Below are 27,881 nucleotides of genomic sequence, written 5' to 3' on the forward strand. Positions count from 1 at the left end.
CCGAAACAAATACTCCTCAGGAACAATTTTATTATAAGATGCATTTTATATCTTTCTTCATGCTGGGAAAGAAATTTATATATAGTCCATTTTAATGTATAAGCTAGATCTGCCTCCTCTGGATGGGCTTGACTGCAATTCTAATCATATCCTAGCTAGTGTTAGGAAAGGCTGGTTAGAATGGTGGACAAGAACTAAAGGCATTTTAGATCTAAAACTTCTTTCGATCATAAAAATCTCTGTTCTTTTGCACCTTGGCCTTTCTTGCACTATTATTCTGAAAAGGTAGGAGAAATCCCCATAAGGCCAACTTAAGTGCCTCAGAGAGAGAGAAAGAGAGAAAAGAAGGAAATGTTAAAATGTACCTTTGCAATAAGACACCTGTGCAATTTGGGTAATATATTGCCAGTCACTGTTTCCTGAATATGCTTAATCAGACACTCCAACTCTTCCTTATTCCTGGGCAGGAATGAAGGTGGTTTTGTAACTTTCTGGAAATTCTCATCTTCTTCGTTAGCAGGCTGATCAGTCCTAGATTCCGCACATACTTTCTGTTCATTGACACAAGACTGTTCTTTGCTGGTCTTTTCACTTTCTTCTTCTCCATCACTTAGTTCCACCTCCATGGTTTCATTCTCTACTTCAGGATTGATATCCACGGTGTCTACATAAGTTACATAAAATGAATGAAATTACTATGGCATTAATTAGTCAAGATACCCTTTTGGAATAAGACAAAGATATAAAAACCGTAACAAAATACTTTAGGATATTAATAAAAAAATGTAAACGGCACCATAATTTATTTCAAGCAGGACAGATTCCCATGGGCCAAGGTACCCTCAATCAGATTAAGGAACTTAAAAACTTACCTTCCTTTTCAATAATTGAAAGCTGCTTTTCAAGAGTTTCATGGTCAAAATGAAAAGCATCCAGCACCATTACTAGCACGCTTTCAAGTTGAAAGAAAGAAAGAAAGAAAGAAAGAAAGAAAGAAAGAAAGAAAGAAAGAAAGAAAGAAAGAAAGAAAGAAAAACATTTGAGTTCCAAGTTTCCAACTTTATCAAACATTTTACAAAACACTCTGTACAATTTTTAAAAAATGAGCCACTATTGGCCTGGTGAAAATATGTCGAATAGATGAATAGATGAATCTATGGAATCAATATATGTACAGCAATATAGTAAAAATAACAGCTTTATAATCATAAAGAAATTGAGAGTTAATTATAATGTAATGCCGCTTTTAAAAATCGTTTGGGATAACTATGACTGGGATGACTGTGAATCACATAGACACTTAAAAAAAAATCAGTATAAGAGCAGAATAGTTTCCAAACTTCAAAATCATTCATATTTGTTTAGAGGCCCATAACATCCAATGGTATTTATTTTTATTTAATGCAAATGGTTATAATTTTAATCTTACAGCTGGCATTTAATGTACCTGACACCAAGTTTTTGATTGATCTGTCCAGTCTGCAATACATGGATGAAATGTTTCAAATGGTAGAGGTAAGCTGACCAAGAAAGATGTCTGCATACAGCTCCCACCATCTCAACCGATGCCGTTATCATGTTTTCATACTAAGTGAAAGAGTATTATCAGGAAGATTAAATGACAGAACATGTTCAACATCAACATCGTTTCTCTGGTTTCCTTTTTTTAATATAAAAATAAGTCTATAGTCCCTTTAGCTGGATCAAGATCACTTCAGAAGGTAGGCAGTAGGAAGCAGTCTTTCTAAACAATCTCCATGCCCCATTATATGTGTGAAGCTTCAACACAACAAATTCTCCCTAAGAGCTATAGATTCTACTAAAGTAGTAGAATCCAATTCAATTCTCTTGCTTTATGAAAAGTTAAGATCAGATGTGTTGATAGAGTAAATCCTTCTCATGGCAATGAAGCAGAAGTAGTTTCAGCCCATTTTATGTTCAAAAGCTTACCTTAAGCATTTTCTCATTGAAAATGGTAGTGGTTGCATAAGGCATAATATAATTTTGAAGAGTTTTAGAACTCAGTATGGTTTTGCCTTCCACTAACTGCTTAGCCAGTTTCATCAGCGCTCGTGCCCTTCTGTGAATCTGAAAGAATATAAAAATTATATTAGAACTTGAGAGATCTTAGCCCACCAACCATTTGAATAATAAACCAGATGTTTTATATCAATTGCAGGCATTTTGTATCAATAGAAAAAAGGAAATAAGCGCTATCAGTTTTTAAGCTATAATTCATTCATCATTATCAGATAACTCATATGGTGCTTTAGAAGAATCGGTTAAAACATTTCCTTTTACCTGAATATGCTTCATATTTTCAAAGAAGTCCATCTCTGGATCATGATAATCAGTTAGTTGGACCAAATCATGAAACTCTGGATGTTCTGAAAATGTTCGAATCAAGTTTGATAGCAACGATGTGTAATCCTGCTGAATGCACTGAAACCATGAAGAAAATATAAATGGTTTACTTTTACATCTGACATTCTAAACCACATATCATAGCCTCCACTTTTTAAACATAAAACTTCTTTTTCATAGCAATCAGTTTGAATTTTCCCTCTTAAACTGCTATCCTAGGCAATTATGACCATTTCTAAATACCAGACATTTATTATAGTAAGACTAGACTTTGAAGCAATAATGGAAGTAGATAATCTATATTTTATAAACATTTGTTTGTTAAATTTATTTGCCACCCACCTCGCTCATCGGCTACTCTGGATTGCCATAGCAGAACATTAAACTAATAGTAATAATAGAAGGCTTATAGTAGTACCTTAAACACATTATGATTTACGAAGTCTATCTGTTTCCAGAAAAACAGGCTTTTGCATCCAGGATAATATATGCAAATGTCCCAAAGTGTACAGAATTTAACTCATTTAACATATTTCATATTTCCCCATATTCAGATCACCAAGGGTTATAAGGAATGGCCAAGAAAAATAGAAGTTCCACAGACAGTGGAACATTTATATGTGTATCTATTACAAGCCTTTAGTAATTTTGAGGATTACTCATATTAATTTAAGCATAAATAACTAAATAAAAGTCATGTTAAAAATATAGTTGGAACAGAAACTACATTAAAAAGTCCTCCAAATGACTTTTCTTTTAAAGTGAGAATTACAAGGTCTGCAGACACAGATTTTCAATTCATCCTGATTTTTATAACACAAATCCCAGGAATGTTAGGCTCTTCACCTCAATCTTGCTCTTTAGACCTTTTCTCAAAGAATCCAGAAGTGTGTGCTGAATAATTTCCTTGAATTCATCCTCTGTATGCTCAAGTTCAGAAAATCTTTGAATAATGGCAGTCAGGCAGAGGATAGCATTGTCACTTAAAGCCATTTCCTCTAACTGCAAAAGAAAAGGATCAGGACACATGAGATTATAATCCTATTAATCCTATACATTGGAGATTATCATTCTATTAATCCTATAAAACTATGCACTAAAATAAACATAACCAGGTCCCTAATATAGTTCAAAGCAGCTACAAAGTGATTAAAATTCCAAGTAATCTTCATTAGCAGCAAGTATGACCCAAACTGTATAAATTCACTGCAAATCTTTTATAAAGAAAATAGAGTTTTGTTACTATATGGCTAGCAATCACAGATCATAAACTTCTCATTCAGGAATTCATGCTAAGGGAACGCATGCTTTCCCTATCACCCAACCATCTCCTATTACAGTTCATTATTTCCCCTTGTGTCACAGGAAAGTCAAGATGTTGCAGATAAAAGGGCAGAAGAGAGGAAGAAATGAGCAAGAATCCAAAGGAAATGTTTTGCAGGACCAAGTTCCTTTAGCTTGTCTCCATTTCTAACTATTTTGACTATTTCTATCTCCTACTATACTTCTCTACACGAGATACATTAAAGATGTATCTCGTGTAGATGTATCTCGTGTAGATGTATCTCGTCTAGGGTACTTAGAAATGCTTTTGCGAGAATGCAGATACAGCCATATAGCTGTAGGCAAAACTTCTCTGTATCATTAAAGAAATGATACTGCTACTGCTTTTTAGGGTATATAGAGAACCAGATTAGAAAATGGAATGTGATTTGGAGTGTGCATGGAACACTTTGAAACAGTTGCTGTATCCTGAATAAAGGAGCATTTGCTTTAATTAAATTAGAGAAATTTCTAAATCAATGTTAAACTACAGTTGGCTTTGCCAATGTTAAACTACAATTTCATTCACTTGGCTTTGCAAGAAACTGAAAGAAAGACTTTCAAGGACACCATGGCTGGTAAGTAGATGTATTGTAGAAGAGCTAACAAAGCCATTACAAAAAAAATACAGCAACTGCTATTTTTCAAATGAAACCTCGATTATTTATTGTGGAAACAAGATTAAACGTTTTGGGCAACACCAACAATTTCCACTAATTTCTTTCGTTGTTGTTGTCTTAACAGATTCATTTGTTATTAACAGGACATATGAGACTTCACTCTTACAACTAGAATGACTCATGACAAAGAAGAAAAAGCATGCAAATATTGATTTTTTTTAAAAATTCACTAAATTGTAAGTATGATAAACAATAATATACAATGAATACATTTCTAAGAGCCCAATCATAAAGCAAGCTCAGATATTTTCCATATTAATGGGACTCACCCGTATAGTGTAGAAACAGTTATGCATTACTGGAATCAGGTAGTTGACATCTATTTTGTTCATCCCTTTGATATGGGAAATGATGTCCTGGAATGCTGACAAACGGACATCAAAGTTGATCTCATCAAGATGGTACGGACTGAAAGCATTCAGCTAAGACAAACAAAATGTCTAATCAAGATAAACATCAAATTGAATTTTTTAAAAATTACGTAAATGAGGGAAACTGCTACATACCTTGACAGTTTCTGTGATATATTTTATATTACTGTCCAAATGAGATAATGTCTGTTTAAAAAGATTGAAAATCATTAAAAGACAAAAATTAATGAAAGACATATATTTCATAATTAATTTTAGGCTATTTTTAACTTCACAGAAGATGAAAATAGTTAGAGCAGCTAAAAGTAAATGTATCTAGACCATCAGTATGTAAATACATTTTACCTTTGTTGCAATTTGACTAAGATTGCATCTGCTTGATCAATATTTGCAGAAATATAGTCCAAAACCTCTTAAAGATATCAAATTATCTATCTATGACCAGAGATTTTTAATGGAAGCTATCAGAAAAGCCTCTTCCTCCAACTACAGGTAATACCCAACTTATATCTGTAATTGACCTTGAAATTAGAGTTACAAGTCATGTCAGTTGTTAAGTGGGTCATCATGTGATCATGGTCAATTTTACAACTTTTGCCAGTGGTTCTTAAGCAAATGATGCAATCTTAAGCAAATTCGTTGTCTGCACTGGACTTGTTTTGTTGGAAACAGGAAATAAATAGCAATAGCACTTAGACTTATATACCGCTTCATAGTACTTTATAGCCTTATCTAAGTGGTTTACAGAGTCAGCATATTGCTCCCAATAATCTGGGTCCTCCTAAATATCAGTTTTCACCAAAAAAAAAAAAAAAAGAGTTCTAAATCGTATAACTGCCGGCCCCTGCAACAGCCATAAATGCGGGCCTGTTACCAAATGACCCAGTACTGACTGTGTGGAGAGGCACCAGACTTTAGAACTTTGAATTCAGGTTGTAAGTAGCCCTAGGGAGGTCTGTGATAACTTCAAACAGTGATGGGTCATAAATCAAGGACTACCTATACTGTTTTTATGGCAAAAAGATAGAAAAGGATAATACTTTAAAAAAGACTTATAAAGGAGTCAAGATTAGCCTCTACTGTGGAACAAAGCAACTCAACACTCTGGATCATAATGGAATAAGATTTTTTTTTTTTAAAAGAAGCATTTATATACAGTAATACCTCAAAAACTCCACAAAGCGCTTGACGAGACAACTTGTTCTGAATAACAGAAAACAGTTTTGCCAGAGGTTTAAGGAAGCTTGCTGGAGTTAAGCAATGTTTCAATAGATTTTGTACTGTCTCCAGAATGTCAATCTCTGTATCCTAAAAGAAACAAGTACAGGAAAAAGATAGAACAAAGGTTACAGAAATGCTTAAGCTTATTGCTTAAGGTGTAATAACAGAATCTTGAAAGCCTGCCAGAGTATCCTAGTATCACTGCTTATGCTGAAAAGACTCAAGGTAACATAATCTTGAGTTTCTCATATCTTCTCTTTCTGCAGAACTAAGTTATCTCTTATTTGCCTTATTGATTCTTGTATATCTTCTTCTTGAAGATTATTCATGCATTCCTCTACGTCAAGGGTGCCAAACTGGCGGCCCACGGGCTGGATGCATCCTACGCAGGCCATGCCCACTCCAGCTCCACAAATGGGGAAAATGTAGCAAAACATCACATCACGGCAATGTGACACCACAAGTTTGACACTCTTGCTCTACATAAATACACTGCAAAGGATTACAATTGACTAGATTACTGAAAGTACCTTTATGTACTCTTGTGGGAATTTTAGAGATACCAAGTAAATGTTGGTTGAATAAACTACAGCAATCAAGGTGCCATCACAAAATGAAGTATCTATTAATATGTCTAAATATTGAAGCCCTATCAAACTATCACAAATCAGTAAATATTTTCAACTTTATCTTGTAAATAAACTTAGTTCTGTTTTTTGTAGCTAGTCAAGCAGGATGATCCTGATAGTGGATTTTATGGCAGAAGGGAAAAACATCATCCAGTCTCCAATAGAAAATTCCTTCTATTTCCTTTTATTAATATGTTAACTACGTGACATTCCGGAGTATAACATTTTCTTTTATGCATATTCATAATAAAATTGAAGTAAGAACTTCACCACTAGGGGTCAGTGATATTTCAAGATTAAAAGAAAGTAAACAGAAATTATTGATCAGGTTTATGGCAGGTGCCGATATTCTGAATTAAACACACAATTTAAAAGATCAAGTTAATGAACAAAAGACATTTCTGGGTTTCTTCATTTCTCAATCATTTTACTCAATAAGAGTAATACTGGTTTTGAGGAAAACCATTGTAATTTATCTTTCAACTTTTGAGGAAGTCCTTTAAACAAAGAGTAAAAAGAATGGAAGGTAGGATCAATTTGGGAGGCTTCACATTTTCTCTATACAAGCGCTATTATATGGATCCCTGCAAACATTTATGACAAACTTAATGTAAGCTGCTCATCCATGAAGGTCACATGAAGACCTTGTTTTTTCCATAAACCAAGATCAAATATTATTTTGCTCCCATTTTTTGCATAGCTTAGGTAGGGCTGGTTCAGCAAATTACACCAAAATGGGTCTTTTTAATAACGCCTTAGTGCTGATTTGGAAAACTGTATTTACGTTTTCAAAAATTTAAAGATGATGCCTGCAGAAGTAGAGTGGGAGCTAAGAAGTGATTTACAGTAAATTAACAAAATGTTCAAGAAGGCATTTTGCCCTCTACATTTGTATTTAGAAACCTCTATTTTATAACACAAAAGTATGTTACATAAATACATAGAAAGGTATACAACACATTAGATTCATTCTAACTGAAGTGGCTATAGCCCAGGCTTCTATATTGTTCCCTCTGCTTCATCCACTATTTTTCATATCTTCATTCTTTGTTGTGGCTGTTACATAACCCACTTTTCGGTGTCAACTTGATTGCATGTAAAGTCCGTAAGTGCAAAAACATTTAAAATGTCATCACAAAAGTAATCTAATTTGAAAGAAAATATTATTTTCCATACTTTATTGTAAACCTACCTGAGTAATATTGGGCTGCTGAAGGAAAGGGAGCAGGAGGCCAATCAGAACAGAACTCTGGTTCTTATCCTTTATAAACTTGCTAATCCTGAATACAACAGAAAAGACACTTGCGTTATATCACTATGTAATGTTTCCGGCGTTTACATTAAAAGCCAAGCTTTTTTAATATGTAGCCTTGAAAAGTTTTGAACTTCAGCTTAGAAAGAACATGTGATTGCATTCACAGAAGTCTAAGAGATGCAGAGGAAGAAATTTTTTTTTTGCATCTGTTCCAAGTGAAAACAGAAGTCATCTAATTTCTTACCTTCTGAGAGATTAGGATGAGATTGCTCCTACTATTTTCTATTAATCCCCTTCCCACCAGAGAAAAAGAGCTATTTCTTCTCCACCCCTTCTACAGCATTAAAAATCTCTGTAAATATATACTATTGGAATGGATAAGAAACCACTTACTTTGAAAGAATGTTGAGTTCTTTGCTGAGTTGTGCGTTATACTTTTTTTTCTTTATCCTATCTACGCTGATCATCGTTTTGTTGAGATACTGAAGAATTGAAGGGACATGGGGGAGAACTAGCCTTGTCCCCATACTAGGAACATCTAAAATGAAGATGTAGAATACGGCCATTTAAAGTGAAAAGCCAAGCCTTTTTTCCACACAGAAAACACAAATCCTTACAAAACAGCCTAGTAAGAGTGTTAGAGTTTTTTAAAAAAGTGTTTCAACTTTGTTGTTATTTTTATTTATGATATTTTATTTATGATACATTATGATGATGATGAACAATACATTAAAAAAAATATTTAAATTCAGAAACTTTGCAAAGTAACCAAAATCCTGCATATACTCCCATTTTTTTAGTCATTTATTTATTTGTTGTCATTTTGGGGTATCAAAAAGATCATGTACCATATTTTTCAGAGCATAAGATGCTCCAGAATATATAATGTATCTTTTGGGGAGGAAAATAAGAAGAATTTTGTCTCTGCCTACCAGCATCCATGGTATTCAGCTGACACATGGTACAAGGTCAATCAATGAATAGGCATAGCAACTAAGTCAACCAATGAGGGCTATTTGGACTCTGACATTTGCTGAGCAAGAAGGATACAGGAAGGAGCCTGGCTTAGCTGAGAACTGAAAGTGAAACAGCTTGTGTTTTGCTTGTATTTACTGCTACCTTGGAAAACCTGCTTTTGGTAATGTATTATATATTATTACTAGCTGTACCCGGCCACGAGTTGCTATGGCCCCATGGGTGTAGTGGGGCTTCGGGTGCGTGCTGCCGTTGGTCATGACTTGGGGCTGCTGGGCCAGACGAGGCTGGTTGGAGGAGACAGTGCCGGGGCTGCCAGCCGCGTGGAAGTTGTTGAGCATCTCCTTGGAGGAGCTGCGCTCGGGCTCCCCCAAGTCGGTGGCCCGGGAGAGTGAGACGTCCAGGATCTTGCAGGAAGAGAAGTCCTCGGTGTGCCGCCTCATGGGGCACCCATGGGCCACCCCCGCCCCACTGCACCTCAGGCTGACACTGCCGTCGCCGCCCCGTCGGAGCCGCCTTGGTGAGGCCGTAGCTGGCTCATTGTGAGGGGGGGTGGAGAGCATGCACGGCCGGCCGGGCTGAGGAGACGCTCCACCTCTGCCTCCTCTGGAGCTCCGCTGGGCTGGCCGGGGGTAGGCCGGCTTAAGGGTGGGGGGAGGCGGCCGAGGGATGGCGCAGGTGGCACCCCGCCACAGACAGCAAAGGCCCAGCGGGAGGGGAGGGGGAGGCTGAAGGGCTTCGGCTCCTCTTGGCGGAAATGGCCGAAACTCATCAGAAGAGGGGTGGAAAGGAGAAAGGGTGCAGCTGCAGCCCAGCCACACATATAAAGGGACCATTGGGATGAAGCTGGAGAGAGGCCAAACTGTTCCGAATATACTATACTCACTAAATAAATGCTATGGTAAACGACACAGCTCAATTCCAACGCGATGTCACACGAAATAATTAAATCAAAATGAAAATAAATCAAAATCTATGAAAATTCAATATAACAATGCAATCTGAAACATTGAAATGGAATCATGAAATATTTAGTATAGCGTGTGTTGCTTTTACGTCCACCAGGTGGCACTGGTTTTCAAAAAGGCATTTTTTACAAAAAATCATATTTTTACCTATCACAGGTGTGACATCTATATAATATACGTATATAAAAACATTTGCGTATTCGAATGCAACGTTGTATCAAAATTTCAAAGTAATGGGTAAAGAACTTTAGGAGATTAGCGATTTTGAACAAACAACCATTACATTTTTATTTATATAGATTATTTTGAATCCTGTTGAATCAGTTACTGTGCTTTCTGAATGTGATTGCTGCTGCAAACTCTGACCAGCCAGGTCAGCTTCAGAACTTACTGCAACCTGATTCAGCACAGCTGAAACGGGTGGACTGCCAGAATACCCCCAATCAGCTGTTCCAGGCTGCAGGGATTGCCACAGACTATTGCTGCCTCCATGCCTCACATTTTTGGCCTCTGGTAGGGGTGGGTGAGGCTACATTCAGTGTATTAAAACACAGCCAAATTTTCACCCTCTTTTTGAGGGGAAATGATGTGTCTTATACTCTGGAAAATACAGTAATTATAGCAAATATTGAAAAGGTGGCTGACTTCAGGTGTAAGTCTTAAAAGCTGGAAACTCTGACTACTTTTTCAATCTGTGCCTCATTCTGAAGAGAAGCCCATTTTAGGTAACTCTTCTGAAAGAGTTCATTCCAAGGTGAAAAGGAATTTCCTGTAATCTTCACACTTCTGACTTTGAATTACAGGAAGGCAAGTGAAGGCTGCTTCAATGCAAAGGCTGAATGTTGTGGGCCTGGACAACCCCTTAAAAGCATCCTAAGTTAAAAGCAGGAAGTATCTTTCATTTTGTTTACACATTCTGTGGAAAACAGCTTTGAATAAAAGTATATACAGAAAGTCCTCAACTTACAACAGTTCATTTGGTGATCATTCAAAGTTACAATGGCACTGAAAAAAGTGACTTATGATCATTTTTCACATTTATGACTGCCCCAAAGGTGCTTTTTCAAGAGGCAACTGGATTTTGTTTTTCTTTAAAGATGTTTTGCTTCTCATCCAAGAAGCTTCTTCACCTCTTGAAAAAAGCACCCTTGGGACAACCATGCCTGGATGACTGAGAATCTCCAGACACAGTTATGACCATTGCAACATTCCTGTGGTGATGTGATTTACTATCAAATGTTTGACAACTGGTTCATATTTATGACAGTGTCCCAGGGACATGTGATCACCTTTTGCAGCTTAGTAGCTTCTAAGTTACTATTAGTAACTAATGTTACTAACTTAACAACTGAAGTGATTCATTTACCTTCTACAAGAAAGGTCGTAAAATGGAACAAAATTCACTTAACAAATGTCTCACTTAGCAACATAAATTTTGGGCTCAATTGTGATCGTAAGTTGAGAACTACCTATACTTTGTATGTACCTCTGTAAAGCTCAAATATAATACACTGAAGCCATTTTCATTTACAAATTAACTCTTTGTCCTATCATCATCTGAATCTTCTTGTCTTTTAAAAAGTTGCTTAGTATGTAGCTATTTAACTGAGAGTTTGGCTCCAATGGTGACTGGACTGCCCATTATATAGTTTTAATATTATGTGCCTTTGATTTTATATATATTTTCCTTGTTTTTCTGAACTCCTTCTGCCCTATGGAAATGGGCAGTATTGTAATAAACAAACAAACAGTGCCATCCAATTGAGACCTATCCATTCCTACCTCCTGCTATTTCTTCAACTTCAATAAAGATGCAGTCGGTCACTGTCAGGCTGCTAAATTGGTCATTAGGTTCAAAGTCAGGAATATTGAGAAGGCTGTCAATCACATCCATCACAGTACCAGCTGTTCCCTCTCCCAGAGCCTTGGCTGAGAGCACTGCACATACATTTAATAATATGTCATACTCTGGGTGCCCTGGCTTCTGCTTAGCCAGCAAAACGAAATACCTAAAAGTAAAGTGAGAAGGGGGAAGGGAAATTTTAAGAAATAAATTACATGGGATTCAAAACTGAAAAAGGACAAGTTTTTCATTCTTCTGGTAGAGAACTGAAAGAAATTGTTTCAACTTATTTTACTATAAAAACATTTATGACCATTTCCAGACATTAACAGTGAACAAAAAGCATGAAATCCCCTGAATAATTGCTACCAAATTCCAAACTATGACTCGAGATCAGGAACAGACTATTCTACGAATGTACACACTAGCCTTAGAGGTGAAAATATAACTAAATTGAGAACGATTCTATCTGTAGGATTAAAAACACTTGAGAAGTTCAATTGCTAGAACTCCTGCTGTAATAAGACATGGTTCACACTGTATTAAGAGATGATTAAATAATCACATTATTTAGTTTTGTCTTTTTGGTTGCACAAAACCAGCCACTGACACTTGTAAATCATGGTTTGGGTGCAATGCAAGAAATCACTTGATTTAAGAAAAGTTGGGGCTGGGGAAGGAGAAATGTCAGAAGCTGACGTGACCATGATAAGCCTCTTTGAATCACAAGCTTGCAGTTCACTCTTGTTCACAACTCCAGGAAAACAAAAGCAGACAGGGAAAAGGACAACAAGGACACTATATTTTGTCAGGAAACAAATATTTGAAATACATGGTTCTAGCCCTGTTTTGCCTGGTCCCACTATTACAGTTATCCAAATTGATTTGTTTGTACATACAAAGAATGCGGGCAAACAACTAAGGCTTTCCATCTGTGACTGATACACAATTTCTGTCAGCCCGATCAGCGGTGTGAATAATAAGAGCTAATGGGGATTGTAGTCTGTGACTAATGCAGATGGCAGAGAGTTCTAAAACCACAATTGCACGTTAACCTGCAGGGCAATAAACCTACTGGATTTAAAGCTTTTACAAAAAGTAGATAGTACAGTCTATAATAATTACTGGAGGTTTTTTTTGCTAAAAGTGAATAGCTTACCTGGGGTTTTTGCTCCAGATGTGAATAATTTTAAGTAAAGGAGTAGGAGAGTATTGGCTCTCAGAAGCCAGCCTAGTGATCTGGGGGAGGAGGGGGAAACAAAGCAGGAAGATAAAATCAGAATCTATTAACAACTATATCATAGGATAGCTATTCAGAATAGAAGAAGCAAGACTATTTGCATCTGAAAGAACCATGAACTATCTGAGCTCACATGCTATACTAGGCCAGGGGTTCCTTTCATCTTGACATAGCACAACATATGAATCTAGTATGAATGCAACCAATATTGACTGCAATGCCTTTTGCACCAGAATAGCAAAAGCTGCTTCCATTGGCCTCAAGCACAAAAATACTTTGAAGAGTCCAACCCAGCATGTTACTGTCAGGCATGGTCTTCAGTTCACCAAGTGAGAGGGGCCTGCTGGTAATTTTAAAGGATAGTCTCTAAGTCCCTAGTCTCTAGGATCCTAGCTCCAGAGAAAAGTGGATATCACATACCATTTCTGGCTAAATTACAGAAATTTTCCTTCCAGCCTGAGCTAACAAGAAGAAATTTCATATTATTTATATTTAACTATCATACAATATCGCATAACTACTATCAATATGGTTTATTTCATCTTTGTTGGTGGAGGTTGGCCTGACTTTAGAGGAAGAAGGTGAATTCACCTATTCACCTATTATAGAGGCCAATGGTACAAATGAAAATAAAGAAGGATGGAACTCTGAATGCAGTCATCTTTGCCCAGTAACTCTGTCTAACTTAAGGATATACATATTTCATCTAAAGGAGACCCCTCTGTAATTTTTACATTTCTCAGTTGCAAATGTAGAGTCGTATTTGCTCATCTATGTCTGTTGTGGCCTGCCATCGGCTAGCAGAGCTGGCAGCAGATTCGGACAGTGAGGAGGTTGGGGAGGAACATGGGCCAGTCCTGGAGTCTGGGGAAGGCTCAGATGAGGGCTCTGTGTCGGAGGCAGAGAGGGGGCCAGAGCTGTATGCCAATTATCAGCTGCCTTCAGACATTAGTGAGGCAGACGAACAGCTGCAGCCTCTTCCCAGTGTGCGCATGCACAGAGTTGCCAGACGAAGGAAATAGCTAAAGAATAGGGGCCGACTTTGGAATAAGGCCACAGGTAGATGATGAATGGCCCCTCCCAGAGGAAATAAAAGAGGAGCAAAAGGGGAGTGGAGTTTGCAGGAGACAATTAGTTCGCTTAATTGGTTTGTGACTATCTGAGACTCCTTTCCAAATTTTGCAGGTGTTGGCCTGTCAGCTCTCCAAGCCAGATAAGGTCTGTGACTGTAAATCCTCCCTTGAAAGACTTTACTGGATGTGAATGAGCAGAATTCACACTAAATTAATAAAAGGGATTTTTGTTGGGACAAGGATTTGCTTCATGCTCTTGGGAAACCTAGGTCAGAACAATGCCACAGCGATGAAAATTCACCCAATATTTATTGAACCATATGTTCAATTTATATGGACACCAATCTCAAGTTATTGACCAGCTGAGCAGCTAACAACATTAAAAATATAAAAGCAGAAAAGCAAAACAACATATTGACAACAGCAGCCAGGATAAAAATAGATGCACCAATAACAATGAATACAACCAAAGCACAGGTTCAACCCCACCTCTTGAACCTCAGGCACCTGACAGATAGATAATATTTTAAGTAAAATATAAGCCATGAAAATGTGGACCATCTCATGGGGATATAATGAAGTGAGATGCTTTATTTGAATATACTCTTTTCCTTTTGCCCTAAATTTTAGTCATCTCCCAGAAGGTATATACTAACCTTGGGAATCACTTACTGAAAAGAGCACCTTACCTGGGGCCACACCACTGCACAGAACACAGCCTCAATCTCTTCTCCACTGAAGTTGTACATTTCAAAGTCAGAGAAAAAGTCTGCTATAAGCTTAAGTCCAAGGCGCCTTAAGTTTTTCAGCTGGTTGATACATCTGAGTTGAATCTGTAAAAGAAACTGTGATGTGTTTTTTTTCTTTCCTTAAGCGAAGCATTTTCAGAAAATTGCATTTTTTATTCATATATTGGATCAAAATAGTTTAAAATTCATTATTAGACATTATTAGCATGCATTATCCACATATTATTAACTACATATTATATCTAGATATGATGATACTTTGGGAAGTAGCTTTTTAGATATTTTACTAGTAACTGCACATTATTTTTTTCTCTATAACCTTCTTACAACGGAAATTGTAATGTCTATAATGTGTGAGAGGTAGTCAAAACAAAATTCTGTAACACGTTAAGAACTTGCATAGCAGAGAAAGAAAATGTAAGCATCATAGCTACAAAAACATTGCAAACTTTAGGAAACTGTAAAACTAAGTTTCTTTATAATTATACAAAGTTAAGAATGTTTGTCTGCAATGTATGATTAACACATTAAGAAAACTACCAAGTGAAGTACAAATAGGGCTCTCACAGGCTTTAAGTGTCTTAGCTCTTCAATAGCTAATTAAATGTTAAATTCAGTTTAACAAATGACAATGGTGAAAGTATTTTTGGGGTTACTGAATTACAGATGTTCATTTCAATGTTACTGAGTAACTTTATGCAAAACTTTACCAGTAATTACCTTGCTAAAAAGATCAACCTTTTCCCAATTTAACCAGCTGCCTCATAAAGGTCAGAGCCTGAAAGTACTTTTGGGACTCTAACAATGTAACTATTTTCCTGATATCTAAGAATTAGGATTATTGCTGTATTCTGGTTAGCATATGGAAACTCTATGCTAGACAATGATAAAGATTTGATTTGATGTTGGTAAAACAAATGAGGGCTAGTAATAGAATAGAATATGATTCTTTATTGTCCAAGTGTGATTGGACACACCAGAAATTTCAGAAATTTGTCAAAACAACTGAATTAAATTTGAAAAGCAAATTTAGCTTACTATTATGTAGCACTGAAGAAGTGTACTTCATTTAGCCTAGCATGACTCTCTCTGCCAAAAATACACAAAAACTATAACAGGTTATCAATATCATCAATAATCTTTTGTTGATACTGTATATCTAATATATACACACTGCACTTTTTGTTTTAAATTTGGAACCTAAAACAAATGTTTAATTTTGTAAAATAACTGAAATGCATTCGTGCGAGTCATGCTAATATTCAGTGAGCATTTATCTTTATTACTTTAATTCAAGTACTAGCATTCCTCTTAATTAATTACACCAAGATTTGTTTAACTCTTACATTTCAGCTTAAATAACAGCAGCTCTCACCTTTTCTCTTTCCTGAAGAATGTGTGATACTGTTGCTGTCATGCAAAGTAAAATCTGTAAAATCTCAGGCAGGTTCTGGCTGATTAGATGTCCCAGGTTTTTTAGTACTATTTCCAAGCTGTTGAAAAGGCTATGCTGACGGCCTAATGGTAGGACTTGAGATAAATCCAAATCTTGCACAGCTTGAAGCACTGCAGAGTGGCAATGTCCTTTAAAACAGAGAGAAAAGATAAAAGAGGAAAGAAGAGAATAATGAATGTATATTGATAAGCATTCTACAGAATGGGGATACTCTTCAATATTTCGTATGTGTAAATCTAAATTCAAGATTTGGTCACAATAGTAGAAATTGGCAAATTAAAAATGGTTGTGCCTTAGCTACAAAACAATGCCCAATTTGGGGAATCCAATTTTGTACTTGTACTTGTACTTGACGCCTCTTCACCCATCGTGGGTATAGGCGATGGAAATTTGACGCCACTGTTTTCGGTCCTGGGCTAGGGTTGTCAGGTGGTGCAGCCAGTCGCTATTATATGATTTTCGGCTAAGATTGAATGGGCGCATGACTATATCTTCGGCTTTCCGTTTGAAGTGACGCAGAGTGGTTAGACGAACACCTCCTTTTGGCCGTTTCCAATTTTAAGGTGATATTTAAAAATGACAGAAAATAACTCTTGCTAATAGAGAAGCCCTTTATGTGCATACAATGCAAGGAGTCAAGGTGGCGCAGTGGTTAGGGTGCAGTACTGCAGGCCATTTCAGCTGACTGTTATCTGCAGTTCAGCGGTTCAAATCTCACCAGCTCAAGGTTGACTCAGCCTTCCATTCTTCCGAGGTGGGTGAAATGAGGACCCAGACTGTGGGGGCAATTTGCTGACTAAATTTGCTAAAAATCTGTAAACCGCTTAGAGAGGACTGAAAGCCCTATGAAGCGGTATATAAGTCTAATAAATAAATAAATAAATACACACATATAGTCTCACTTAACAATCAATTTTTAATTTGAAAAACAGTATGCTTAGGATTCTAACACAGGATGAATGTTCATATTTTCAAAGTGCAACTGTTATCTCACGTTAATCAAGATCTATGACATGTGATGACTGAGTTCAGTAACTAAATGCTTAATATTAGCTATACGCAAAATCTCCGGTTCCACTAGATCAGGGGTGTCAAACTCAGGGTTGTCATGTGTCATATCGCAACTTTCTCCCCCCTTCGCTTAAATGAGGATGGGCATGGCCAACGTGTGATGCATCAGGCCCATGGGCCATGAGCTTGACACCCCTGCATTAGACAATGCTGATCCAGCATTAATCTCTAGAATTAGAAAGGTTTACTTTCCCATAATCAACTGCTCAACCAATCTCCTTAATATAATATTATTAAGTGAACTTTCTCATCTGCTTCATTATCATTGCTGCATATAGTGTGCTCATGCTAATGAATTTACATTAAAGAAAGTTGGGCTCAGCACAAAAGGTTGTAAGACGTAATTATCCCAAACAGGCAGGTTCATGTTTCAAGATTCTGATCAGTCATCCACAACCTCCTCTAAAATATTAGGGGCCTTATGTAGGCAACACCAAAGCCCCGTAATCCTTGAAATCACCGGTTGCAGTTCATTACAATTCAACATAATTCTCAACCAGTTACTACTGGCTTTACCGATCATCACTCCTGTACTTATGACATGGCTGCTGAAAGGCCACTTAACTCTTAAGAGTATTAGCATTCCAGTAAGAGGACTGAAAATCAACTTTAGGGCACTCTCAGAACAATTGCCCAGTTGACTAAAAGCTTTCTGTCAGACCTGGAAGCCATCTTTTATATTGGGCCTTCAGGCCTGCCACATTTTCTGCTGTGGGAAAATGAGAGGGAGGATTATATGACTAACTTGACCTGACCTGATCCTTTCATTCTTTCCCCCCTCCCCCCCCCCAAGAATTAACATTAGCTCTGAGAGGGTTGATAATTCATGACATAGCCCATCAAAGTCATCGCATTCTGAAGTCTTGACCACCCTGTCAAACAAAACAACCAGGCTAAAATCCAGGAGACCGTGAGCTCTAGCCTTAAGCATGAATGTAGGCTGGGTAACTTTTGGCCAGCCACTCTCTCTCAGCCCAACTCACCTCACAGGGTTGTTCTGCAGAAAATAGAAGGAGGAAAGAGTGTGTTTGAGTTATTTATAAAAAATAACAAAAAGTGGGATAAAAAAATGCAGGAAAGTGGGTAAGAGAGTTAGGGGTTGGGAAAGAAAAAGAAAGGGAAGGGAAGTTGCTTTTTCTCCATCGCTATTACCGTAACTGGAGTGAGTGTGATTGCAATCATAAGAATGTGGTATTCACTGCAGCTATCAGGTCACCAGTCACTTGGAAAATGCCATGTTCTACTTTCAATGTTAAGGACCCATGCATGTCATCCATTGCTTCACTTCCCACTCATTCGTCTAATTAATTTCTTTATACATTTTTAAACCATCTCAATCTTGAAATATTCCAGGAAGTACAGAAGAACAATAGCAATGAGCCAATGCAATATTGCATGCGTAGAAATAAAATATTATTATTTTGCCATAAATATTCAACATTCTGAAGCTAACAGCCATGCTCAATCTTCAATGGGCAATGTTGATAGTAGAGACACTTCCCATATGGTTTTGTGTTATGTTTATTTCTACAAGCTTCAATCCCTTTAAACTTGTTGATAGCTCCATTATATTTGCCAAAACTTTTTTTTTTCCTGTGCAAAACGTACCATTGTTGAAATGTCTCACAGGCTCAAACAGCAGATCCAAAAACACCCTTATCTCTTCAGATAAAGAGCCTGCAAGGAATCTCAAAACAATAGCCATACGGGTCCCTGCCGCTGATTTCCCTTGTGTTTTGCTCCCAGTTTTGTTTTTCATCCGTCCATACAGAATCCTTCAAGGGGTAAAAAGAAATCATGTTAGCTTTTCAGAAGCTATGAGTCTATAGGCAAAAGTCTCTGTATGTGGTAGTCCTAGCAGAAATTCCCAGCATGCTACAAACTGCAATAATCATCCCAAATCAAACAGGCAGTTTGGTGTAGTGATTAAATGCTGGTCTAGAAACTGGGGCACAATGAGTTCTAGTCCTCCTTTAGGCATGGAAGCTGGTGGGATCATTGAATAGTCACTCCTCTTACCCCAATCCACTTCACAGGGTTTTTGCTGTGGGGAAAACAGTAGCAATAAACATCTTAAGATGTAAAAGATAAAGGTGAGATATCCATCTGATCAACGATTATAATGAATGTTATTGCAAAATAATTCACAACTGAAAGTTGTTTTATTCTTACATCCATACTTATTAGAACTTATTTCATTCTTTATCCACATTTATTTTATTTATTGATAATTTTATCTTCTACAGTCACCCACTTTACATAGCTCTGGGGTGGATCTCTCCAAGCTTGGCTGATATTGGAAAGCTAAGCAGGATCAGGCATGAAACTTTGACAGAACATCACCAGGAAATCTCAGGACTACAGACTACTGCAATGTTGAAAAAACCCTTTCTATATTGTTGCCATAAAATTATGTGGCCAAATTTGATTCAAATAACCCTAGATTTAATTAAACCCCAGTTTATATGCATATGGTAAACAGTTTTGCCTTCATTTATTTTTACAATATCTCTGAAATATTTTAGAGTAGAAAGTAGTAAATAGTTCAAAGTAAACTTCATTACTTAGTGGTATTCAGAGATAGCTTTTTTTCCAATCCCAAATCAGCAATATAACCATTTCACCACATTTGATCTTCCTTAGGGTCTACCATCAAGCCCACAGTTGGGAAATCTGTCCTTTGTTTGATTAGAAATAAAGTTAGCTTTTATAATTTAAGAGAAAAGCCACTTAAAAACAATAAGTTATGGTAGTAGTTTTATACAAGAACATGAGTTAACAAGTTTATTGCAAAGATGGTATGTTTATACTATAATCTGGACAATGGATCAAAATGTCCATTTTCTCTGGGAGGTAGGAGGTAAGATTTTATTTTTAAACATTCATCACAGCATGTATCATCTGGTAAACTGTGCAAGTAGAAGTTTAAAATATTACAGGCTGAGGAGTGGAAACACACATTGCCTAAAGCAATAAAAAGTAAAACAATACCTATATTAACATACAAAAGTCCCTTACCTCATCAAAACAGGAATAAGTTCTGGTCGGTGCTGTGGTTTTACTATACTGTTTTCTTCAGAAATACTAAAATGAACTATTTCTTCTTTAAAACTCTTATCTTCCAATAGCCGATATAAATTCTCTCTGTAAGTACATAACACAACTTAAACAAAGATTCTTTGCATAATTTATTAAAATACAAGGTCACAAGCTTTTTAGTATTTGAGAAAATACATGTGAGAGATGTTTATTCAATCGATGACCAGCAAAATTGACAAAATACATAACATGAAAGTAAAATCAAATGGACTGGATAAAATACCAACACAACAAGGAGCCTCCAGTCATTTTTGGTATGTTTTATCTATCTTTCTGTCTCATTTTTAAATTGCCCATCTCCCTCACACTCTATAATAAACATGTAACATAAACTAGTGTAATGATACAGTGTATGTCATTAAATCAGGTAAGTATACTTCTAAAATATTAGTCCAAAGCAATAAAGCAATAGCAAGTAACACAATTACAGAATCTATATACTAAGTCTGAAGCTATATTTGTGAGTATATGGATCACATATAATTCAATGCAGACAAGCAGACATTATCTCTTACTTATAGGGCAGAAGATGTGGATGTTTGTAAGTCATGATACAGTCAAGAGCTACTTTTTGCACATTTTGGTCTTGGTGGGTCAGCAGCTGAAATTAATGTTTTAAAACAAACCAAGGTTAAAACAGAGCTGTGTCATAGTAGCATATTACAACAATACTCTTTCACAATTTACACTGTCTTTTACTGAAGGGAATCCACTTAAATTCTTACTTCTATAAGGCTTTTCCTTTACCTGCAAAATTCATCATGTACTTCAGCATTCCCCAACCTTTCTGGCTTTGAGGACTGGCAGGAGGTGAGGGGATGTTTCAGCACAAGTGGCGGGTGAATACGCACACAGCTCCATTTGCACGTGCATTGTGCTCGCCGTTCACACAACTAAAGCTGTGCGTGTGCATATACAAACAGGCCACAGCCCGGTACTGGGTCACAGCCCGCAGCTTGGGGACCCCTAATATACTTAACAAAATTCAATTCTTCTTTGTCTATTTGACTTGCTGAGATAGGAGACAGCAAGCCTAGATCTTGCAGCTTATTTTTCTTAATAAATTGAAGGCTGATTTAAGCTATTTCTGACTACTATCATAATAATTCTACCACCAGCCAAAAAAGATCATAACAGAGCTCAGAAATTATTACTTTCTAATGTGAACATCCTAATTCAGATTATCATGTGAATACATTTTGTTTATTTTTCTTTTCCCCCTTTTTATTTTTAGCTATCTTATGTTTGCTTTGTTTTTATTTATTTGTTAAGTAACTAATTTCTGGAAAATAATGTAGTCACTTTCATGTTGGCTAGTAATTCTGGAAGTGGCATTCTCAAGTGGGAACAAATTCTGAAAGAAAAAAACTTTCCCAAATTATTTCAAAGCTGTAAGATAATAAATAGGTAGGTGTGTTAATCATTTTAATCATTTTTTTAATTAACCATTAAAAACATTCTTTACCTGAACATATATTTCATTCAATTTGGGTTCTAAATACAAAGCACGGGGATTTGAAAACTGAGTGAAAACTTGTAAGTGACTGATAAGCTGCCTGAAAAACAAAACAGAACAGACCAGCTGTTAGTTAAAAAAACACCAAAAAACAAAATTTGACTTTTGAGATGGAAACATTTTAAAACTGCAAACAAATTTATCAAATGCTTTCTTGTATGTTCTTAAGTTTACAAAACTCTTTGCAAATATCACTGGGTTATTTTATTGAATCTAGTATTGACTGATAGCCTGTCTTGGTTCAGACATTATGAAAAGGAACAAGCCAGGACTGCACATGAGATTTCAAATGCCTTTGCTTCCATTCTGTGTTAGCCACATTTATGTCACCCAAACCCCATTAATGCTATCCTTAGCTAGTGATTAACAATAACAAAAAAAGCCAATTCCATTCAGTTAGAAATCTACTTCCATTAATCATATTAAGAATAAGACTAGTTTACCTGGTTTTGGATGCTATGTTAAGCTGTAGAAAACTAAGCACTTTTTTATCAACTAAAATCAGAAAATTCCAGTCTCATATTTTTTCCAGAGAAGGTAACACTAATACATTTAATTTGGAAAAATCCCAGGGATCACTCTGTTGGTTAGACACTCTAACCCCTCATGATCCAAATAATATCATTATGTCATTGTTATATATCACTGTTTGCTTCTTTTGAGTTCTTTGAAGCAGACTTTTGGAAAAACTTATTAGAATTAGAAAACCTTTTCTCACACCAGTACTGAATTGAGGGGTCTTTGCTCTATGAACTTAATTGTTTTCTTGCAGACATTTCATTACCCAAACTAGGTAATCTCATCAGTGCTGGTAACAGTGTGATTTGCTCTCAGTTTATATTCTAGTGGCTTGACTCTCAACTCCCAAAACAGTGCCTTCAAAAAATCATAGTCGATACTATAGATGAGGACAAAATCATAGTCTCATTTGATACCACAGCTCTTTTCACATCTACAGATCCAGGCTTAGCCAAAGAATCTATGAGCACATCATTCCAAAGCACACCTGACTTAATCAAATACACAAAGGATCTCATAATCCTTTTAATCTTCATGTGTTTGGTGAGATCAGATGTATTGTGGAGCAATGTGGTCATAGATTCTTTCTCTGTCTAAACAGATACTTCCAATTTGATGGACAAATTTATCAACACATTAAGGTACACCTATGTGATCATCGCTTTCAGGACTTATAGAGGAGGTTGTTATGCAGTGCCTAGAAGCCACAGCACTTCCACAAATACAACCCAAATATGGTTCAGATATGTAGACACCTTCACCATAATAAAAAGGGGCCAATTAGAGAACATCCATAGAACCTCAACAACATCTTTAAAGGAATCCAGTTTACCAGAGAAGAAAACAAGTCACTCCCTTTCCTGGACATCCTGATCAGCAGAGATTACAATGGCAAACTGGAAACACAAGTGTACAGAAAAACCACCCACACCAAGTGCTTCACTACCAAAGCAACAAGCCAATCTCCCACAAGAGAATCTGTGTTTCAGAACTTTGTTTAGACAAAGCACAAACTCACTGCAGCAACCTTCAACAGCAGAAAAAGGAAACAGAGCATCTATGCAACATATACCAACAAAATGGATATCCATGCAACTTTATCAAAAAGTGCCTGGCACTCAACCCAATACAGCACAACCAAACCAAGTCCTTAAAAGAATAACGCTGCCATACCTCAAGAACAGCTGAGAAACCAACAGATTATCACAACCACATGGAATTCACACAGTACACGTCAATTTAAAGCCCTTCAAAACATCCTAAGTAAACCAAAAAAACTAGCAGCTCTGAAAGAAAAACAGGAGTCATCTACAACAGGATCCCAAACCCCTGGGCCTTGAGCCATTCAGATCTAGGTCACAGAAGTGGTAGGCAAACACAAGTATGCATCACCACTTGCACGAGTAAGCGCATGCGCTTGCACAAAACTCTCCCCACCCGCTAGTCTACAAAACCAAAAAGGTTGGGGAACTCTGATCCACAACATACATTGTAATGACTGCAAGAGCCACTATGTAGGACAAACAGGCAGGAGACTTGCAGAATGCATCCATGAACACCAACTAGTAGTCAGAAGACATGATGAAAATTCTTTCATGACTTTTTCACAATTTCTTGACTACAGTAAATTTTTAAGCTTAAAATGATCAAACCAATCACTATTTCAATTTCTGCTGAAATTTCATGGGGTTGGTATTGCCTGCTGAAATAATCTTAATTTTTAAAATATTGAACAATAGCCTGTTTATGTTGCCTTTTTCACCTTCAAAACTATTCCTTACATTTTCTCACTTTTTCAATCCAAACTATATAAATTATAAGAGAACAAACGAGCACCACCCACCACCCAGACTGTTACAACACAAAACAACAATGGACACACAGCCAGCACCAATCTACCAATCATGATACAACCACACAGCCAATCAATCCACTTACTAAAACAAAGCCAGCACTCCACACACACCCCACCAAGATTTATAGAAAGAAGCCGGAAACACCAGCCTGAAGATGGCAAGTGAGACCTCGCCGAAACGTTGCCAAGACAATCTCAATCTTACACGGGAAAAGACCCGAATACAACAAGGCCAGTATAAGAGAACAGTATATACAATGTTTGCATACATCTTTCCAAATTTTGAATTATTTAATTGCAACATATTCCATTCTGCTGCTTCCCACTTATCATATAGGTGAGGAACACCCAGGTTTTTTAAGGGTTATCCACAATCATAAGTCTCTACATAGTCAATAAATATGAACTCCTTTTACTTTGTCTCTGATCCATCACTGGAATCCCATGTTACATTAAATCATGGGCTTGATTAACAAATCAACATTACTGAACCTGAATTGTGAGCCTAATTAACATATAACTAAAATGTTCCATTACATATTCTAATGACTGGAGAAAAAGAAAGAATTAAGAAACGATGCAAGGCACGTTAGGGTTGAATAACAAGAACCAAAGGCTAAATTATATTTAAATGCAGATTTTCTTACAAGTTTTGAAGAAACCCTTATCATTTTCATTGTAGTTAAGAAAACATACTTTGTTGCAGCTCTTCTGGTTTTCCTTCTTGGCATCTCTTCAGTCATTTGGCAGTCAGAAGTTTGCTTCTCTTCTTCGAAGTCATGTGACTCATTCTCAGTTGTGTCTTGAAGATCCATTTTCTCAGAAAGATCTTTTACATCCTCACTACAACTGCTTTTCTTTCTAAGATCTTGCACTGGGGCTATTTGTGAATCAGCAGGATAATACTCATTGCTGTAACAAATTCAAATACAGGAGTTGGTCTTCTTACCTATCTTTTTTTCAATTCATTCTAGTGAATTACTTGTGCCTCAGTAAATAATAACCCTGTTGTGTCACTGTTACTCTTTGTGCCCCAACCTCCCCCTCTGTTTTAATGTCTGTGTTATGCACACAAGGGCCCAGCAAACTCTTTACTTTGCCTATTGATATTGTACTTCAAAGAAGACCAACTGGGAAATAATGCTATAATAAACTACTTTTATTATAGTGTTAGTAACAGAATATTACACAAGTGAATGCACCTCCCCCAGCCCCCAGCCTGGTCCACCCACCTTTATCTACAAGGGAACTGAGGAGGATCAGGTCTGAGACATTTTTTAAAAAAATGCATTTTTGTGTTGGATTTAGATTTTATTTGTGTAATCAATGTCTTGGTTGCAGCTTTTGTTACTGTTCCTAAAACTTATTCTCACAGTCAACTACACAGCATGATCTATTTGTCATGAGTGCTTGGGTTGGGGGGGAGCAGCAAGTACAGTCAGACTTCCTTGTTGATAAAATCATAATATGAACTATTCCATCATATGATTTAATTGAAAAACTGCTTATATTTCTTTAAGAGTAACCAAGTAATTCTAATAGTGTTTGTGAAACATGTACATAAAGTATTTCTTCCATAAAAACCTTCACTTACTTAATAAATCTTAGTAGAAGTGGAGAGAGTTCTCTTGACCTGGATTCCACCCTGTATGCAAATCTTGACATTGCTTTCCAAAGGAGAAACCTAAAGTTTGTATGATCCATTCTCTCGTAACAGCATGTCTGACATTTCAATTGCTCATCATACACAGCTCTGACATGATGCTGATAGATTTCCTCATTTACAACATCCGTAACAGATTTTGGTTCTTCTTCTAGCTCATTACGTAGCTCTTTTTCTATGGAAAAATCATCAAAATGAGCATCAAAATAAACATCTTTTTAGTCATGCCAGCTAACCTATTATTGCAAATTTACAGGAAATCGATTTATAGTCCTGGTTTATAAAGAATTTTTAAAAAACTTAAAATTTAAGAGTTCCACTTTAGTGACTACTGTTCAATCACTGGGGCTCCGCACTGGGGCTCCTCAATAAAATAAAATAAAATAAAATAATTGTTTGAGACAGAAAAGAAAAACATAAAATCGCAAGCAAGTATTCCAGATCACTGGAAGCATGCCTGTTTTGCCACTAGAACCTGAGAGAAACAGAGGGGGTATGGGAGAAAATTCCTGAAGAGTACAAAGTCAGACACTATTTGCCTAGTTAACAAGCAGCTGTGGCCTTGTCTCCATCATTACTGACTCTTTTATATGACAATGTCTTACCAGCATAGGATACAGCTTTTTCCAAATGTTCATAATAAACTTTCCAGAATAGTTTGTTTTCCATTTCATCTGCATGGGACCTAATTAAAAAAGGGATTATTTTTTAAAAAAGGTAACTGAACAAATCAATTATTAACTATCATAGGCATGCCATCTTTTCTTCACAAAAAATAAACTATTTTGCAATGTTCTTTTCTGAATTTATGGGGTTTTATTCTTATTGTATCACAATAGGACTGCAACACAATCCAAAATCATTTTGTTGTATGTTTGAAAAACAGAAACATAAAAAAATTGATAAATATATCTAACTTGCTCATATCATTCCATAATCGGATTTGTTTCAAAACTGCAAAGTAATTTAACATGAGAATGATGATGCTGAAATATTCAGGAAATGGTGCTTCATTAAGTCACAAAGAGAAGGAAAAAAGGCACCAGGTTGGGATTATATCTTAATTTTTTTCTCTTTGAAAAGTTTCTGCTTGTTCAGTTTTCTTTTGCGCAGTGAACTGGTTTTTTTTCTTTTTATTTGTGGTCATTCTTCAGCATGTGCTTAAATTTCAGTGACCACATGTTCTTTATCAGAAAAGGCAGTTCTTTACTTCAGAAAGCTACACTTTAAATTTATTTAAGTATTTATTTTCTTGGTTTTGCTCTTGAATTTTCCTTTGTAAAGCAAAGTTATAAATATAAATAATCTTTTTAACCTCATTGCAGCTTAAATACACACTAGAGAAGAGTAGATTTTCAACTAAACTGGAGAGTTCAGTAGTAGGATCCTTAATAAATTAATCTGTTTAATTAATCTGTTTAATTTAACACACACACAAAAATATGTTTTTGGTTAATTATTAAGGGCAATTTGCAAGAATGAATTTAGAGTGATTTATCCACAACACAGATATGCAGGGATAAGAACAAAGTGGGAAATCATTTAGTGAGCAATGTCAGTGAAAGACATTCTAGCAGTTCCGCCAGCTACTTCTGAAAGATACGGTACTTACTACTCACAGCACAGACACAACTCAAGAATTCATCTTAAGACTTATGCAACATCTTGTGCAACTGGAATTTCAGCTCTTTCCTCATCTCCACTCATGGAAAAGCTCCATGGATTCAGCCTGCTAGATGTTCATCATACGTGAGCGGGAAAGGAGAGCCATTCCACCCAGAAACTCAATTACAGAGAGGGATGAGGAACTTTGTTCTCTACTCTTTGATTGTGCAAGGAGTCCTTAAACTGCACGACCTCAAACATGAAACTGCACTCCTTCACATCTGCTCATTAAGTAAATTTCCTTCCCACAAATGTTTGGCATCAAACATTTTCTCCCAGACTCAAGTTGAACAAAAGACTCTGAGGTCACATTCTAATGTATTGGGTGAAACCAACATAATTCCAT

The 27,881-nt window shown here is 36.5% G+C and overlaps 1 protein-coding gene across 1 annotated transcript in view; it reads right to left on the minus strand.

Moving 5' to 3' along the window:
- UTP20 (UTP20 small subunit processome component) overlaps positions 1–27,881 on the minus strand; it is a 75,468-nt gene that overhangs the window by 21,768 nt on the left and 25,819 nt on the right. The window contains exons 20-41 of the mRNA XM_087723301.1: positions 26,476–26,555; positions 25,802–26,045; positions 24,904–25,119; positions 21,783–21,873; positions 20,833–20,918; positions 20,237–20,362; positions 18,827–18,993; positions 16,067–16,275; positions 14,632–14,775; positions 12,789–12,868; positions 11,569–11,795; positions 8,237–8,381; positions 7,781–7,868; positions 5,903–6,046; positions 4,874–4,924; positions 4,637–4,789; positions 3,211–3,366; positions 2,302–2,442; positions 1,951–2,088; positions 1,448–1,587; positions 873–952; positions 366–664 (exon numbers count right to left, since the gene is read on the minus strand). Of these exons, the coding sequence (XP_087579427.1) occupies positions 366–664; positions 873–952; positions 1,448–1,587; positions 1,951–2,088; positions 2,302–2,442; positions 3,211–3,366; positions 4,637–4,789; positions 4,874–4,924; positions 5,903–6,046; positions 7,781–7,868; positions 8,237–8,381; positions 11,569–11,795; positions 12,789–12,868; positions 14,632–14,775; positions 16,067–16,275; positions 18,827–18,993; positions 20,237–20,362; positions 20,833–20,918; positions 21,783–21,873; positions 24,904–25,119; positions 25,802–26,045; positions 26,476–26,555 (3,205 nt within the window). The remainder of the gene's footprint in view (positions 1–365; positions 665–872; positions 953–1,447; positions 1,588–1,950; positions 2,089–2,301; positions 2,443–3,210; positions 3,367–4,636; positions 4,790–4,873; positions 4,925–5,902; positions 6,047–7,780; positions 7,869–8,236; positions 8,382–11,568; positions 11,796–12,788; positions 12,869–14,631; positions 14,776–16,066; positions 16,276–18,826; positions 18,994–20,236; positions 20,363–20,832; positions 20,919–21,782; positions 21,874–24,903; positions 25,120–25,801; positions 26,046–26,475; positions 26,556–27,881) is intronic.

The sequence above is a fragment of the Thamnophis sirtalis genome, unplaced genomic scaffold (genome assembly GCF_051295495.1).
Source record: "Thamnophis sirtalis isolate CommonGarterSnake01/CBP01778 unplaced genomic scaffold, rThaSir2_p1.2 scaffold_9, whole genome shotgun sequence".
Taxonomy (NCBI): domain Eukaryota; kingdom Metazoa; phylum Chordata; class Lepidosauria; order Squamata; family Natricidae; genus Thamnophis; species Thamnophis sirtalis.